Source organism: Neopelma chrysocephalum, unplaced genomic scaffold (genome assembly GCF_003984885.1).
Source record: "Neopelma chrysocephalum unplaced genomic scaffold, ASM398488v2 Primary Assembly neopelma1_61b, whole genome shotgun sequence".
Classification (NCBI taxonomy): domain Eukaryota; kingdom Metazoa; phylum Chordata; class Aves; order Passeriformes; family Pipridae; genus Neopelma; species Neopelma chrysocephalum.
This window is the reverse complement of record NW_020897717.1, coordinates 4,849,897-4,864,297: the sequence shown is the minus strand read 5'-3', so window position 1 is coordinate 4,864,297 and position 14,401 is coordinate 4,849,897. Positions and strand designations below refer to the sequence as shown.

Genomic DNA, 14,401 nt, shown 5'->3' with positions numbered 1-14,401 from the left:
TATACCATAATTATTACTATTTACTAAGAGACAGGTAAGGCTGGAGAGTCATGGCATTAAATGTAAACTCTTACCACATGTTGCTTAAAGTGCTGTTGAATTTAAAGTAGTCCAGCAACACCACAATTTAAAGTAATTCCCCTTTTAAAATATTTTCAGATATTTAGGACATTACTGCTCATAGAAGAAGAGCACTTACCTTTGGTATTGGGTCTAATGTAAGAAAAGAGATTGAGTTCCACAGGGTTCTGCAGGAGGGAGAGAGCAGCAGGTTCTAATCCCAGCTGCTTGGCCCTCTGGGCTTTGGTGCCTTTACTCCCAGTTTTATAAGGTGCAGACTTATAACAAAAAAGAAAACAAAACATAGTTATTAAAAAGCAAGGAAATATTTCAGTCATGCTACGTACTTGACATTATGCACTATTTAGTTATGCAAGATTACATTTAAACCAAGGATGATCTGAAAGAGACCAGAGTACTGACCACGTGGTCCAATTCTTCCAAAGTTCTGCAATTTAATAATGCTTTCAAAAGGCAACCAGATAATTTTCCTTCTTTCTTCAACTTCTGTATCGTTGTATGTGTCTTCTTTGCAACAGTACTAAAATGCAAGAGATTAATATTAACAGTCACATTTCACAGTGAATTAAAAAGTCTGTTGATTGTGACCTTGTGTATTACACTGCTGAACCTCTCTGGAACCCCCGAAGATGGTATCTCATGCTAATCCTCAACAAACCAAGTCTCATAATCCAAAAGTTTCTAACCATTACTCTCTTTCTCCGATTATTTCAAAATTGTATCAAAATATCTTGTGGTAGCTTCAAGAAAAACAATACTGATAGTCAATACAGCTACTTACATTTCTACAAGATTACTGACCTAGAAGCCAAACAAAAAGGCCCAAAGATAAATCCAGGCTGATGAGCACTTACAGCTGCAATTCATGTACAGATAGTTCTGCAGCATCAAGCAGAGGGTACTAGATTTAAACTCCCAGGTCTTCAATAAGATACACATGACCAACTGCAAGCAGCAGAGGTATTTTGTTATTGAAAGTACTTGTTCAGACAAGAACTCTCTCAGGCTACCTTCCTTCTTTGGAAAGAACCTCTTGATAGGGGATAGCAGGGAGTACAAGGAGGAAGGCACCGTGTTGACCGAACAGCTGGCAAGTCTGTGCAACTGCCACCTCAAGAACATGTGGCCACCCAAAAGGAAGAAGGAATGAAAGCAGTTTCACCCATCACTGCAACAAGCTTTGCTGATCATTTCTTTGCTGCAATGGTCTGGGAGAGTTTAGCCTGCCCTCCTGGTACACTCCAACCTCAAGAAGGGCTCTTTGCTAGAGGCTTCCCTGCTCCAAGCAGGGAGCCAAGGGATTCTTAGTGATTCTTTTTCTAAGCTCTTTTTCTAAGATGCAGCTTACATCTCATCTGGCTACATATCCCCAACAACTATAAACTACTCTTTTAGTACAAGTTTTTTTCTGTGCAGTTGTAATAAACTGCAAGGAAATTAAGATGTTAGTTTTTCTTTGGCAATTAATAATGCTAAATGTCTTGTTACTTAAAGTAAAAAAAAAAAAAAAAACCAACAAAAACCCAACCAATCACAAAAACACAACAAAACCCCAGGCGGGTATCAAGCATAATTATCTCAGTTTTAAACCTTTTTTTTTATAAGCTCCTTTATAGTTGTAGTGCATACAAAGTGCCAAAAAGAGGGACACAGAAGTGGTAGTCAGTTGTTACTTACCTCCCACCTTCCTTGTGCTAACTTACCGTAGCTCTTCCAGGGTTTGCTGCATTTCTCGCAAGGCATCGGCCTCCAGATTATTAATGAGCTCTTTTCGATACCGAGCAATAAAAGGAATTGTGTTTTCTTCTTGAAAGAGATTAATTAAGTTTGCACATACCCATGGCTCAACATTTGTTATTTCTGACAAGGCCTTTCAAAGGAGAAAAGAAAAAAACAACAAAACACAGCAAAGAAACAAAACACACTTAAGAAAGGCAGTAGATTGCTTTAAAGAGCCTCTCACTCAACATTCAAAACCACTCCCAGAATATTCCACTGGCTAGCAGGGACTACTGTCCTCCCTAAGAGTGGATGTCAGGATTCTCATGCATCCAGCCATCATACCCAGTATTTCAGCAAGACATGCAGCAACCAATATTTCCAGAAACTTGTAACCACAGTAAAAAAAAGCAGGAACAATTGCCTCTTGGGAACAGAAAAAAGACCAAGCCAAAATTATTAAACAAAATAGAAAGACAATAAACTGTACATGGCAACTGAGAAAATTTGGAATTTTTTTTTTTAAGCCAACAATGACATACATCATGGTTAAACTAAACAAACAAACAAAACCCACAAAGCCAGAGCTGGTCCAAATCCCACTCAACCAATAACAGGAAACTAACATGATACTACTAACAGTTTCAAGATGAACCAAACCTCACAAAGTTAAACATGATTTTGTACAAATTGAACTTTCTAAAGATAAAGTTATAGTGTATCAATGTGGAATCAATTAAAAACTATATAAGCAGCTTATCTTAGTAATATTTAAACTGTCACAGTTTGTTTGCACTTCACTACAGTTAATCCCATAGATAGCTGATATAAAAGCCTTTCAAAAGTTTTATCCTGAAGCCTAAAATATAACAACACCTGTGCAATCATTGTCACTGCTTTTAGAGCAGCAATACACAAGGATCAAATTCTCCATCTGTATTTCCAGGAATATTTTAGGAAACTCAAGAAGAAAATTTTATAGTCTTCTCAAGCAGCAAGTACTAAGGATGATGAATACAATGTGTCCTAACTATTCCCATTCTGCTCATATTAAAATCTTCCATAACGACACCTAGTCTCCCAGCACAAGAGCTATCCTAAAACTGTCTTCACCTGAACAGCTTCAAAGTTAACATCCTACAAAAACAAAGACGGTATCTCCCTTGATGTCACTGCTGTGTGAGGAACACGGTCTCCTCCGTGATGGGACCATAAACACTCTCAAATGAGTCTCTACAACAAAACAATCCACACTAATTAAATCTTAAATTGAAACTGTGCACACAGACATCCCAAATCTTTCAGCATCCCTTCCAGAAGGAGTTTCAGTTGGTACATCCACAAAAAAAAAAATGTGCTGAAACAGGCAAACTGTTACAGGATTTGTACTAAAGACTGCCGAATTCACAAATACCAGAATGCTAATAGTTACCAACCAACATCTATAATTATACATGTATTATGACAGCTTAAGCAGAGGTTAAACGACTACTTAACATAAAATTTCAGTCCTCTGAAGTTAAGATTCTAAATGTCAGTTATGTATGAAATAGTTTCATTGATAACTCAGAAAAGGAAAAGATCTCATACCTGTACAATATCCCAGTTCATTTCAAATTCTTCTTTTATTTTGTTCCTTCCAAGATTTTTAACTGGCTTTCCTTCAGGACATGCATTCAACTTAATCTTTTTAGAGGGTGGTTCATTAAATGCAAAAGCCTCTTCACATTTCTCACGTTTCACTTGATTCCCCACTACAGGAACACTTGTTGAGGGTTTTTCATCACTCCCTAAACTCTTTTTGTTTTTCCCCTGGAACGAATTTATTTCCATTTTTTTAGGCACTTCTGGCTTTTGATTTAAACTTTTCGGTTTAGTGCCTACATCTTCTTCCTTAGGTTTTAGAAGTTGCATTCTAGTATCCTCTACAGGTGCAATAGGCAAGGACACATCCTGCCAAAAAGACATTGAAACCATATTAAGTATTGACTGTTACAAAGTAGTTCAACATTGCATTTAAAATCTAGAAAGACTTGCTACCAGACATTTTCCCAAGTGATGTCCCTGTTCAGCAGCAAAATGCCAAGCCAGAAATCAAATAACCTGAAATATATCTTTCATGGAGGAAATGATACAAACACATCCAGCAGAACCGTGATTTAAAAGATCAAATAAAATTATGCAGGAAAGAATTTAATTGGACTCTGGTTCAGAAGACACTGACCTACAGTCTTTACCTCCACTCATCTCAACAAAACAGGAAAAAGCAGGGCAGGTAAGCACTCTCCTAATGAGTTAGGTTCCCAGCATGAGAACTGGAACTGAGATTTGGTCTGCCAAGATACAGTTTAATCTTGGACAAGCCACACCTTCTTTCCTGAATTTCCAGAGAGATTATCTTCAGAAGGCAGAACGACTGGCTTCTGCAATGGTGTGATCTCTGATGTTAACTTTGATAGAGGCAAGTGATTCCCAAGAGAATAACATTTTATATTAATTATATTAAAACTGTAATCCTTACTGGGTTGGACAGCCATACAAGAAAACGTAAGCACAGGCTCCTTTTTTTTGTGCTACCCAGCCAGTGAAAAAGTAGAAGATGTCAAAGGTGCAATACAGAAACCAGAGATATTAGAGAAAGAAGACAGGTATTATTTATTTACATCGTCAAAAGATCTTCAGGGAAAACCACGTCCCATTATCACTGGCCAAAATTTTCAAGGCAGCCCTTAGATCATGGACACTTTAATGCATAAGAAAGCCACGTTTATACAACACATTGAATATTTGCAGGAACAGTGGAATCATACAAGCTGATCAGACTCAGGCAACCAACTGAACCAAAGCTGGAAAAATTCTGGTCATGTTACTTGTCAACCACAGTAATTAAATGTCTCTTGCTTATAGATACTCACCAATTCCTCTTTTATTGCTACCTTCTTGACCATTTTCTTGGCCCCAGCTGGCCGTGGAACAGCAGCTTCTTTAATTTTTGCCTCATTTTTCTTTGGCAAACAACGTTTCTTGGTGATTTTTGGTTTTGGCTTCCATTCCTCCTCTTCCTCCTCTGATTCAGAGCTCCTGAAAAACAAACAAATCAACAATATTGCCTATAAGAATAAAAAATATACACACACAAGCTAATCTGAGTTTTCAGGCATGAAAGAAAGCAAACAGTAAAAATCACCAGAAAGGTAGGCAGATTCAACAAATACAGGTCTTTCACACTGCTGCAGAGTTAATGACTTGAACCATTTACCAACTTTTATGAAACTAGTTCTGGGGATGTGTACACATCTGATTCTGCTTGGAGAACTGGCAATTCCCTTTCACGATACCTTCACTGCGAGCATGCAGAAACATAAGTAATTTGTTTTATAATTTAAGTTGTGTGCATGAAAAATTTTTAATTAACGTCTCAGAAACTGAGGCAATTGCTCATGCTTAGTATAAACCTTTAAAAAAAATCCTAAGAAAAAAATGATCTTACGAATTAAGAAACGAAGGTAGTTCTTCTGATGTAAGGGCTTTGGCTTGAGATTTCACCCTCCTTGGTAGAGATGACATCTGAAACAGAGGCGAGAAGAGAGAAATAGGACATTTGGTTGAAGCTGTATTCTCTTATTCAGCCCTTTAACTCACTGCCATATGTGCCCTCATAATGTCTTCACCAATCACAAAAGTTTCCTCTGGAGAGAGTTTGGATTTCTCGGCATCCAAGAATTTAGGCCACAGCAGCACACATTCAACCAAAGCAAACAAACACACCAGCACTATAACCTCTCAAACTACTTTTCACATGGAGTTAATTATTTGGCTTGTATGTAAAGCTATCCTAGCAAAAAGAGTACTAGTTCTCAAACATATTATTGGGTGTCATATATACTATGCCAGTTTTTCCTCCATCCATCTAGACAGCACAGCAAATCAAATTAAAATCTAGTCAAGTGAGCTCACATATGGTTTTGATGGGACAGGACAAAACAATTGTCCATTTTGGTCTAGAATTTCACCTTTAAAGACTATCCATTGCTTGTATGCACAATAAAAACTAATATTTTGAATGAGCTGCTTAGTAGCATATAGCAAGTGCATAAAACAATTACCAAAAGTAAAAAGGCAAGACATACACTTTCTCCTGATCCAAGTTTCATACCTACAATAGCTACATTTCAGTTAAACAGTTACAGAATTTTTGGCAGTAGTTGGGCCCATGAATTTTAATAATCATATTTATCAGTTTTAGTTAAAAAATTTTAGGTATCCTCAAAATTTTACCTGACAGAAAATCAAAATTTAAAAAACTTAACAAGAAAAAAAAGCAGATCATAAGTTATTTCCATAATTATAAAACTCAGAAGCATATTTTACCCCTATCTGGTACAATTTCATCGTTCTTCACATTGTGTTCTCCAACTCTTTGTAACTTGACCTTTGACGTAGCCTTACCACTGTGAGCCTTAAAGTCCCATGTTTGCACAACACAAAGTAGATAAGCATTTTGCAAAGTGCCATTTAACTTAAGGGCAAAACGCCCTTTAATCCAACTTCATTCTGACTCAAGCACTAGTAGCACAACCACTGTTATAAATGGCTTTCAGCAAGTTTTCCTTGTGAAGTAGAACAAAAATTTAGACGACAATTTTTAGCACCGTAGTTGAAAGAGGCCCACGTCAAAAAGTACTATTAGCTCACTTGCAAAATGCGTTTGTGAACCAATCATCTTGGTCAGTAACAGGACAGCATTTCTGTGCTGTTTCACTGACCAAAATCTCATTATGTGACTGGTTAGAACACACATCTACCACAGAAAACTACAAATCTCCACAGAACACAACAAATATTACTCACCTTATTAGCTTCCCAGGTGACTTTTCACTGACAGTTCTGAGACACCTACAACATCATCCAGCCAATCCACTTCTCCGTTTTCCTTTGCTCTTTATACCTGAACAGTTATTATCACAGTTCTGAATTAATTAGTTAGTTATTTCCATTACCTCAGAGGTATGAAAATAATGTTTCCATTTTATATCATAGTTTAATTTGTGAATGGGAGAAACAAAATCAGTAACACCAAGATTTCCAAAATTAGGCAACATCCAAGCCAGATGGATCTCCGATCCATTCTTTTGCAGGCACTGGCACACTTTTCAAACGGTTAGCTCTCACAGTTTTCCAACTAGCTGTTTAGCTTACAATTTCTATATCTGTCATTCTTCTTCACCTAATCCAGCAAGGTGGGTATTCTTTAGTATTCCAAGCAATTTTGGAAGCTAGGCATTGAATCACTGCAAGTAGGAAGGAAAAAGCCAATATGCACAGTTTCTCACTGGAGGTCTAAACTTCACTGCCAGTTTTGAACACTCAGCATACCACCATGACAGTTCTGGAGCTTACCCAAAAGCCCATGTAGAAAGAAAACTTCATCTGGAAGGCCTTTCCCACTAGTATTTCCCTCTCACCTCAAGTGGCCAAGGGCAGAGTCTCAAAATATCTCAACATTTATGTCGTTACATTAAGTAAGATTGTGGCAAGAGTAATGCTCACTTTATAAATTTAATTGTATTTCCTGACATCCAATGCTGACGACCTATTTAACTCTCCATATCAGCACAACAATGGGAGATGAGCTCCTTAGTCTTTGAAACCAGGTATTTTTCACATTCCTCATGAACAAAGTAGTATTTGCTCCTACATCCTTAAGTCCAAGTCTACTTGTCTTCAAACACTGCACTGAAAGAAGCAGAACATCCATACAGCCAACAGAAAATGGCATAGGAAAGCATGAAATAGAATAGAAAGTGATGTGTAATAAGGCTAAGTCTTTACAGGGCATTTCAATGTTTGGGTTTGGGTTTTTTTTTTCTTTGATTTCTTGGATTTTCCACTTCAAAAAAAAAATCATTAGATCATCTTTAAAGTGTTTGTTGCAGTCCTTTAGAAATCTTGAGAAGTCTCAAATATGTTTGATCCAGAAGATCAAAGAAGATAAGACCAACACAGAATCTGTCTTCTGTCCCACTCATCAATAGTGTCAGTTCTTACAAGAACATAGTGAGTTAGGACTGGTCTCATATACATAAACTCCAACTTTCATTATGCTATTAATCTACTAAATTTTCTTGAGAAGAGTGGTAACTTTCCTCTTAAAGGCTTTTATATCTGCAACTGAAGTTAATTTGAACTAAGGTAAGATATCAATTCAAAGCACAAAACTTATTTCAGAGTAACTCTCTGCTCTCCATGAACAGTCAAGCCATGGTCAGAAGCTAAAATGGAGTTCTACAGATGAAAATAAAAGGCAATACCAAAAAAAGCATCTGTGACATAAGTATCAAAAATGGGGTATCATAAGGAAAAAGAGTCATGATATTTCACTGCAAGTGAAATAAGTTATAATCACCTCTCCCTCTCCTTCTCATAACGAATACAACAAAATAACTGTACTACTTACTTGTAGAAAAGAATCTTACAGTTACTACAAGTATACTTCTTGTTTACAAAAATAATTTTTTAATTAGAGCCCACAAAAGTACTTCTGATTTAATTCCAAATTGCCAGACAGCTGTCTGCTAAATTTTCCTCCTGAGCTGCCTGTGCTGGGGTGTGCAAACACCTACAGTTAATGACTAAGAAAAACAGCCCTTCTGTGATTCACTGAGGAGGGGGAGGCAGGGAAGAGGATGAAAAAGCAACAAGTCTAAATGCCACTGATGATGACAGATAACTAATACAGATTTTTTTTTAGAAAGCTTAGAGACAGTCCCTGAAGTGAGGCAGGAAGATTCAAGAAACAGGAAAATACAGTTAAGCTCCACATGGGACATCTACAACACTGACTGCAATGACTACATGACATGGCAATCAAACCACCTATTGCTAGTTCCATGCTCCGCTTCTATGGGAATATGGTCCCCCATGTCTCCTGCCTCAAGTCTTGAGGGAACTCAGAAGAGCTTTATTCACTTTCCCACAGCATGCTGGGATCAAGCCAGTGTGAAGTTGGCCACTCATCTCCTATTATATTTTCCAGATAGACTCGCCTCAGTGGGAAAGCTACCCTTACCTCTTCCTTCTCTGTTAACCATAATCTTCAGTTAACCATACTCAAAGTGAGAGTTGGCTTCTACCCCCAAGGAAAGAAACTAGAGATTGCATAGATCTATGTCCCCTTCCAAAACCAGAAGAGTCCCATAGCTGTGGAAGAGCCAATTACAAAGCTGAAAAATCAAAGAGTAACCTGTTTATACCACTGTCAGGTCAGAGCAAATATTTTCCCTTCCTGTGTCTGTGTTCAGTATTGCTGTACCTTATCAGAGGTGTTTACAGTGCTTGGCATTTCCTGTAGTTATCACCTGAAGGAAGTAAACATGCAGTATCCAATGCTGTTCACAAGTTATCTGACCACCCTGTGCAGGATTTCACCAGCTTGACAACTGGCATATTGAACTCCTACAAGCTCTGTTCTAAGCAGCTCTCCTCACATCTGAGGCCAGAAAACTTCCAAGTAACACTAGGAAACACATTTTTTCTCATTTTATATATGTAATCACAAACCTTTTAATTTTAAGCAATGCAGTTCTTTGAGAAAAACAGTTCTTACTCATCTCTCCAACAGTATTTTACTTACACGGCAGGCAACATGAGCTAGGCCCCGAAAACTTTGACCTTGCCCACATACTTAGGCTCCCAACTCCTGTTTCATTTCGTATCTGTCCATATATGATCTTTTGCTTCTGTGCAATACTCTGAAACCTTAATGCTCAACTTTCACATTCCACCCTTGGCCCCCTGTTCAGGGGAATCAAAACCCACTTGCTTGTCCATGTCCCCAATGACAGCATCATTGCTTGAAACACACTCAGCCATAACTAAAGCCTTGCGTCTCCAAAAAACCCAACAGTTACAGCATGTTCTTCAAAAGTACTTCCCAGTTAAAAATTAAAGGACTTCACAGAGCTATTACGCTGTCCGGTGAAGAAGAACTGAAACTATTTAAATCACTGCTATTGTAGAAAAAGACATCTGCTAGGTCCACTCCCCAAATAGTATGGCATCAGTTTTGTTGCCAGTTATTTTCTTCCCACCACTTCTATTCTCTGCATCCAATGCAGAGCTCCACATCACTATCCCGATAGCTGTAAATAGCACACTTCTCCCTGCCTATCAGCTACTCATTAAAATAAGGTTAGTGTAGTTTAGTGTTGGGCCATACCAGGAATAAAGACAACTGACAGGGTAGCTCTTATTATACTTTACTGTACAGAATCTTAATATGGGTATGCACAAAACATACAGCAAGGAAGCAATCATTTCTCTGGTCTCACTCCCCAAATAGGTTTAGGCTGCACATAGAATATAAGTAGATTGAGGCCTTAAAGACCTTATTATGTTAAGGAGCAATTCAAATCTCATTTAGAGACTGCTGTTCTCTTCAATCTCCCTATTCATGCAAAGGCACAACCAATTAAAAGCAAATTTCTTCATATGTGAATCCAGGTGGCATAAGCAACTGCTTGCAGAAAGAGAAGTTTAACAACAGTTTACAAGTAATGAGATTAAAAAATCCTCACTCCCCCCCATTTTCCTAACTCCCCAGAAAAATTCCTGCACTAGCTCACACCTGTTTTGAAGCTCCACCAACAATTTTCAGAATCAAAAATAACTCAATCAAATAGATTTTTCTACCCAAAGGCACAGGATTTAAAAAAACACAACAAAAACAAAACAAAAAACATCAATCCAAAAAAAACACACCACCATCACAAATACACCTGGAATTTAACTTCATTTCCGTAACTGTAAAAAGTCCTCTCCAGCTAAAAAGACCACAAAAACCTCCAAAGCTCCTTTCCAGTTAATCCAAAGCAACACATTCCTTACCAGAACAGGAATCCCTCTATGCATGAAGCTCCTCAAACTTTGTTCTACAGCCTCTGCTTTTCCATCACAAATAAAAGAGCAAGGATAACAGAATTTTGCATTTCAGCTTCTTCCTAAGTCTAAGCCAAACCAGTTTATTATAAGATGAAGCACCTGGGGCAGGACATAAAAAGCATTATACAAATCCCACATGACAAGTGAATTTCAGACCATTATTAGTAGCAGCAGAATGGCCCACTTCAATAAATATATGGAGGCTCTCAATTAGGTGATTTGGCTTGTCATTTTAAGATACCTCCATTGCATGCTACAATAACATTCTAAGAAAAAAAATCAAAGTGTCAGCGACACAGGGAAAAAATGCTATGTAGACCAATGGTAGGGATTGGTACGGAAATTGTTTTATCTCTCCAGGGTTTTATCAGGTCAACTGAGTTGTACTTGAAAATATAAATCCAACTTACTGTAATCCTCTCGAGGTTAAAATCTTGGACAACTTCCAGACACTTTTGCTCAGAGAAGCTGGTACAGATTTCCAAGGAGTTGCACAAAGCCAGTCAGGCCTACCTGAGAAAGAAGTGGCAGACACCATTTAGGAGACTCCAACGCTAACTGGAAAGTTACAACCAGGAAAAAAAAGGAGGGACATACAGCAAAACAGTCCCCAAAGCTAACTGGAAAGGCAAAGGTATAAGACTAGTAGGAATACCATCTATTGGTACTACTTACGGAAGTACCACCAAAAAGATGAAACACACAAATTACGCCCTGAGAAAGCACACTCTGCTCCATGCCTGTTCCTATAATTAGTAGTCTCACTGGAGAAAAGGAACAACCTGTGTTGTGCAGCAGCCTGTAAACGAATCAGATGAGGACTACACAAGAAAGGGAGCACACAAACACTTCTCACACATTTTCATTAATCCACTTATCTCAAACCAGCTATGAAAACAGACATTATCCAAAACCAGGGGGATACTGCTTCTGATACAGCAACAGACTGCTACATCATGTGCAACTACTCCTTTTCTCCAATCCACCAAACCAGCTATACAGTAACACTCCCATCACGCTTAATTAAATGGGATGTCTTCACTTCCAAAGGGACACAGAAGACACGCATGTCTTCTGCATGGTGACTGCCACAGCAGAGTTTATCACACCAAAATATTCATTTTGGAGCCTAGAAGGCAAAAGGGGAGTTGAGAGCAATGTACTTGTTTGCTGCTTAGTGAGTCACTACCACCCAAATCACTGCTTTTCGGTCCAGAAACGTGACCGAGCTTAAAATAAACTTCCGTGTACTTGAAAGCCCTATTCTTCCCCTGGCGACACCCTGCTTCCCTCGGGTCTATTGGTATCATTCAAGAAGAAGGACTAACCGAGCTAAACGTCACCTTCGCCGCCCAGGAAGGGCAGCTCCCTGGCAGGACCACGGCAGTGAGCCACCTCACAAGCCCCTCCGTGCCCCAAGCCAGACGGGGGGTGTCCCGCTCTCCCGCATCCCCGGTCCCGCTCACCCCCTCGCAACGGGGTCGGGCACCATTGCAGGGCGATGCCACCCTGTCCCGCCGGCCTGGGGGTGAGGCCGGGAGCACAGACGGAGGCCCAGGAAAAGAAGAGGCTCGCTTCCACCTAGACAACCGAGACAAGAGCGAACCCCTCTCTTGCGGGCGCGGTGTGGCACGGAGAGCACCGGGACCAGCGCAGCCCCGCTGCCCGCCCCGCCTCACCCGCGGCCCCGTCCCGGCGAGGAGCGGGAGGCTTCCCCAGTCATTACCCCCTGCTGCCGCCGGCTGCCGCGTTTGAAAGGGCCGCCAGCGCGGCCATGGCGGACTCGCCCGCCCGACGCGCCGCGGGGAGGAGCAGGAAGCGGCGGCGGTGCCGTGCTGCAGGAAGCGGGGACCGAGGGGGCGGTGGCGGCACCGCCCTCGCACCGCCCCCGAGCGCGGGCCCGGCCCCGGGGTGCGCGGGAGGTACCGGGGAGGCGGGGACATCCCCGGAGCAAAAGGAGCAGGCACTTTTCACTTAAACCAAGGACGAAGGGCGGCAGTGCAGAATGTCTGGGTTCAGTTCTTGGTTGGCGGGAGTTCGAAAGGCGTTAGAAACGTTTCCACTGCTTTTGTTACCCAAAAAGCAATTTTTTTTTTCACAGGAGTATTGGGAAGTAGAAATCATCGTTGTGTGACGCTGAGATACTGTATCAAAGATGACTGCAGAACACACAGAAATACATGCCCTTTCAGCCCCCGGAGTAGATAAGAGCACATAGATCCCAATATACACAGGGTGCTCATGTTCTTTTACCCATGCACACTAGAACGTGCATTACCTTTCCTTATAAGCCTTCACACTCTAGTGCTGGAAGAAGCATCCAAGTGTTAGTCACCTGCCTTAGAGTTTCATCTAAGGTTATGTTTCCCTGTAGTCTCTGCATCTTTTTCATCCATACCTACTAAGTTACATTCAGCAGGGATCCTGTGAAGTCCATATCTTGTGTGTTAAGTTTAATGGGTGCTGGTTTCTGGAGCCATCACTGGAAGAGTGGAGCAAGTAGGCTGTTACATTAAAGCCGTCTTTCGAGCTTCCATTACCCTAAAAGGTCTTCTGCTTCGTATGATAAATATTTGTAACTTGTGGTCATAACTACGAGCCAGCTGTCCTCCAGCCTTGGAAAGGCAACATCTTCAATGTAACTAAGGTGCAATAAACGTAAATAATTCATAATTTTTCATCTTGACGTTATAATAAATGTGCGTTTAGCAGTCTGGAATGACTTTAAACACAATAATGTTCCATGCAGTCTCTCTCTTTCCGTGAAGTTTACCTGACCTGTTTAGTTTTCAGAGGCCTGGAGAGAGACTTCTGCACATACTTATCTTTAAGCATGGAGTTGTATCTCTGGTGCCAAAACTTCGGCTGATATAAACTGATATATTGATTTAAATAGGGCCTGTGATTTACACAGGTTGAGGATCTGACTCACAGACAATAGGGCTTCTCACATATTTAAAGGTAATTGTGTAAATGTTTGAACGCTCAGAGCTGATTCACTTAGAGTTTTGTCCTAGTAAGAGCTGAACAAAGGGTAATTTTGTGTAATATTAGGAAACATGAAATCACGATATAACATGTGACAGTTTTTCAGACAAAACATTGTCCTTTATAATAAATAAGGTTCTGATTTTTTATATTTCAGGCCATATTCTACTCTTGTGCCGAAACAACCTTTAAATAAATATTGGAACTCAGTGCACTATAAATCTAAGGACAAAAGATTGTGACTATAAATATCTTAAAATCGTATTTAAATACTTGTTCTGATGATATTTTGTCATACTTAGAGTGCAACTTTGTACAGAATATAAAAATACTGCCTGTGTCATCTGACTCCTTTGATGTACTGCATTAAAATTCCTATGTCTAAGTACATATCACGCAGTCAACTTTATTTCTCTTCTATAAATAGTTTGAAATTAGGTCACTGTTCTTGTAAGGATGGGCTAAGTATGTACAACTGATTTAAAAGAAATTACCTATATATAAATGTTTTGATTTCTTTCTCATGCTCGCCTACAATGACACCATTCCTTATCTATAATCAGTAATTTTTCTGTCCTGGCATATGAATTCTATGCTGGCAGTTTTTTCTAGAGTTGTTTATAGTGACCCCTGCTGAAAAAGACTAAGACTGACGTTTCTCTAAACCTTTAAA

General features: G+C 39.7%; 1 protein-coding gene across 5 annotated transcripts in view; it reads right to left on the bottom strand.

The window, feature by feature from the left end:
* The window catches only part of SRBD1 (S1 RNA binding domain 1), a 124,997-nt gene extending 112,430 nt beyond the window's left edge, over nt 1-12,567 (bottom strand). Inside the window, exons 1-10 of one of the 5 annotated variants that reach the window (XM_027681916.1) lie at nt 12,467-12,567; nt 11,151-11,253; nt 7,351-7,536; nt 6,652-6,748; nt 5,291-5,367; nt 4,716-4,881; nt 3,391-3,753; nt 1,785-1,951; nt 484-601; nt 200-338 (exon numbers count right to left, since the gene is read on the bottom strand). In XM_027681916.1, the coding sequence (XP_027537717.1) occupies nt 200-338; nt 484-601; nt 1,785-1,951; nt 3,391-3,753; nt 4,716-4,881; nt 5,291-5,367 (1,030 nt within the window). In that variant the 5' untranslated portion in view covers nt 6,652-6,748; nt 7,351-7,536; nt 11,151-11,253; nt 12,467-12,567. Of the gene's footprint in view, nt 1-199; nt 339-483; nt 602-1,784; nt 1,952-3,390; nt 3,754-4,715; nt 4,882-5,290; nt 5,368-6,651; nt 6,771-7,200; nt 7,292-7,350; nt 7,537-11,150; nt 11,254-12,206; nt 12,320-12,466 lie in introns of those variants that run through there. The other 4 variants (XM_027681918.1, XM_027681915.1, XM_027681917.1 and 1 more) reach the window with 4 other exon arrangements.
* Nucleotides 12,568-14,401: the final 1,834 nt, after the last annotated feature.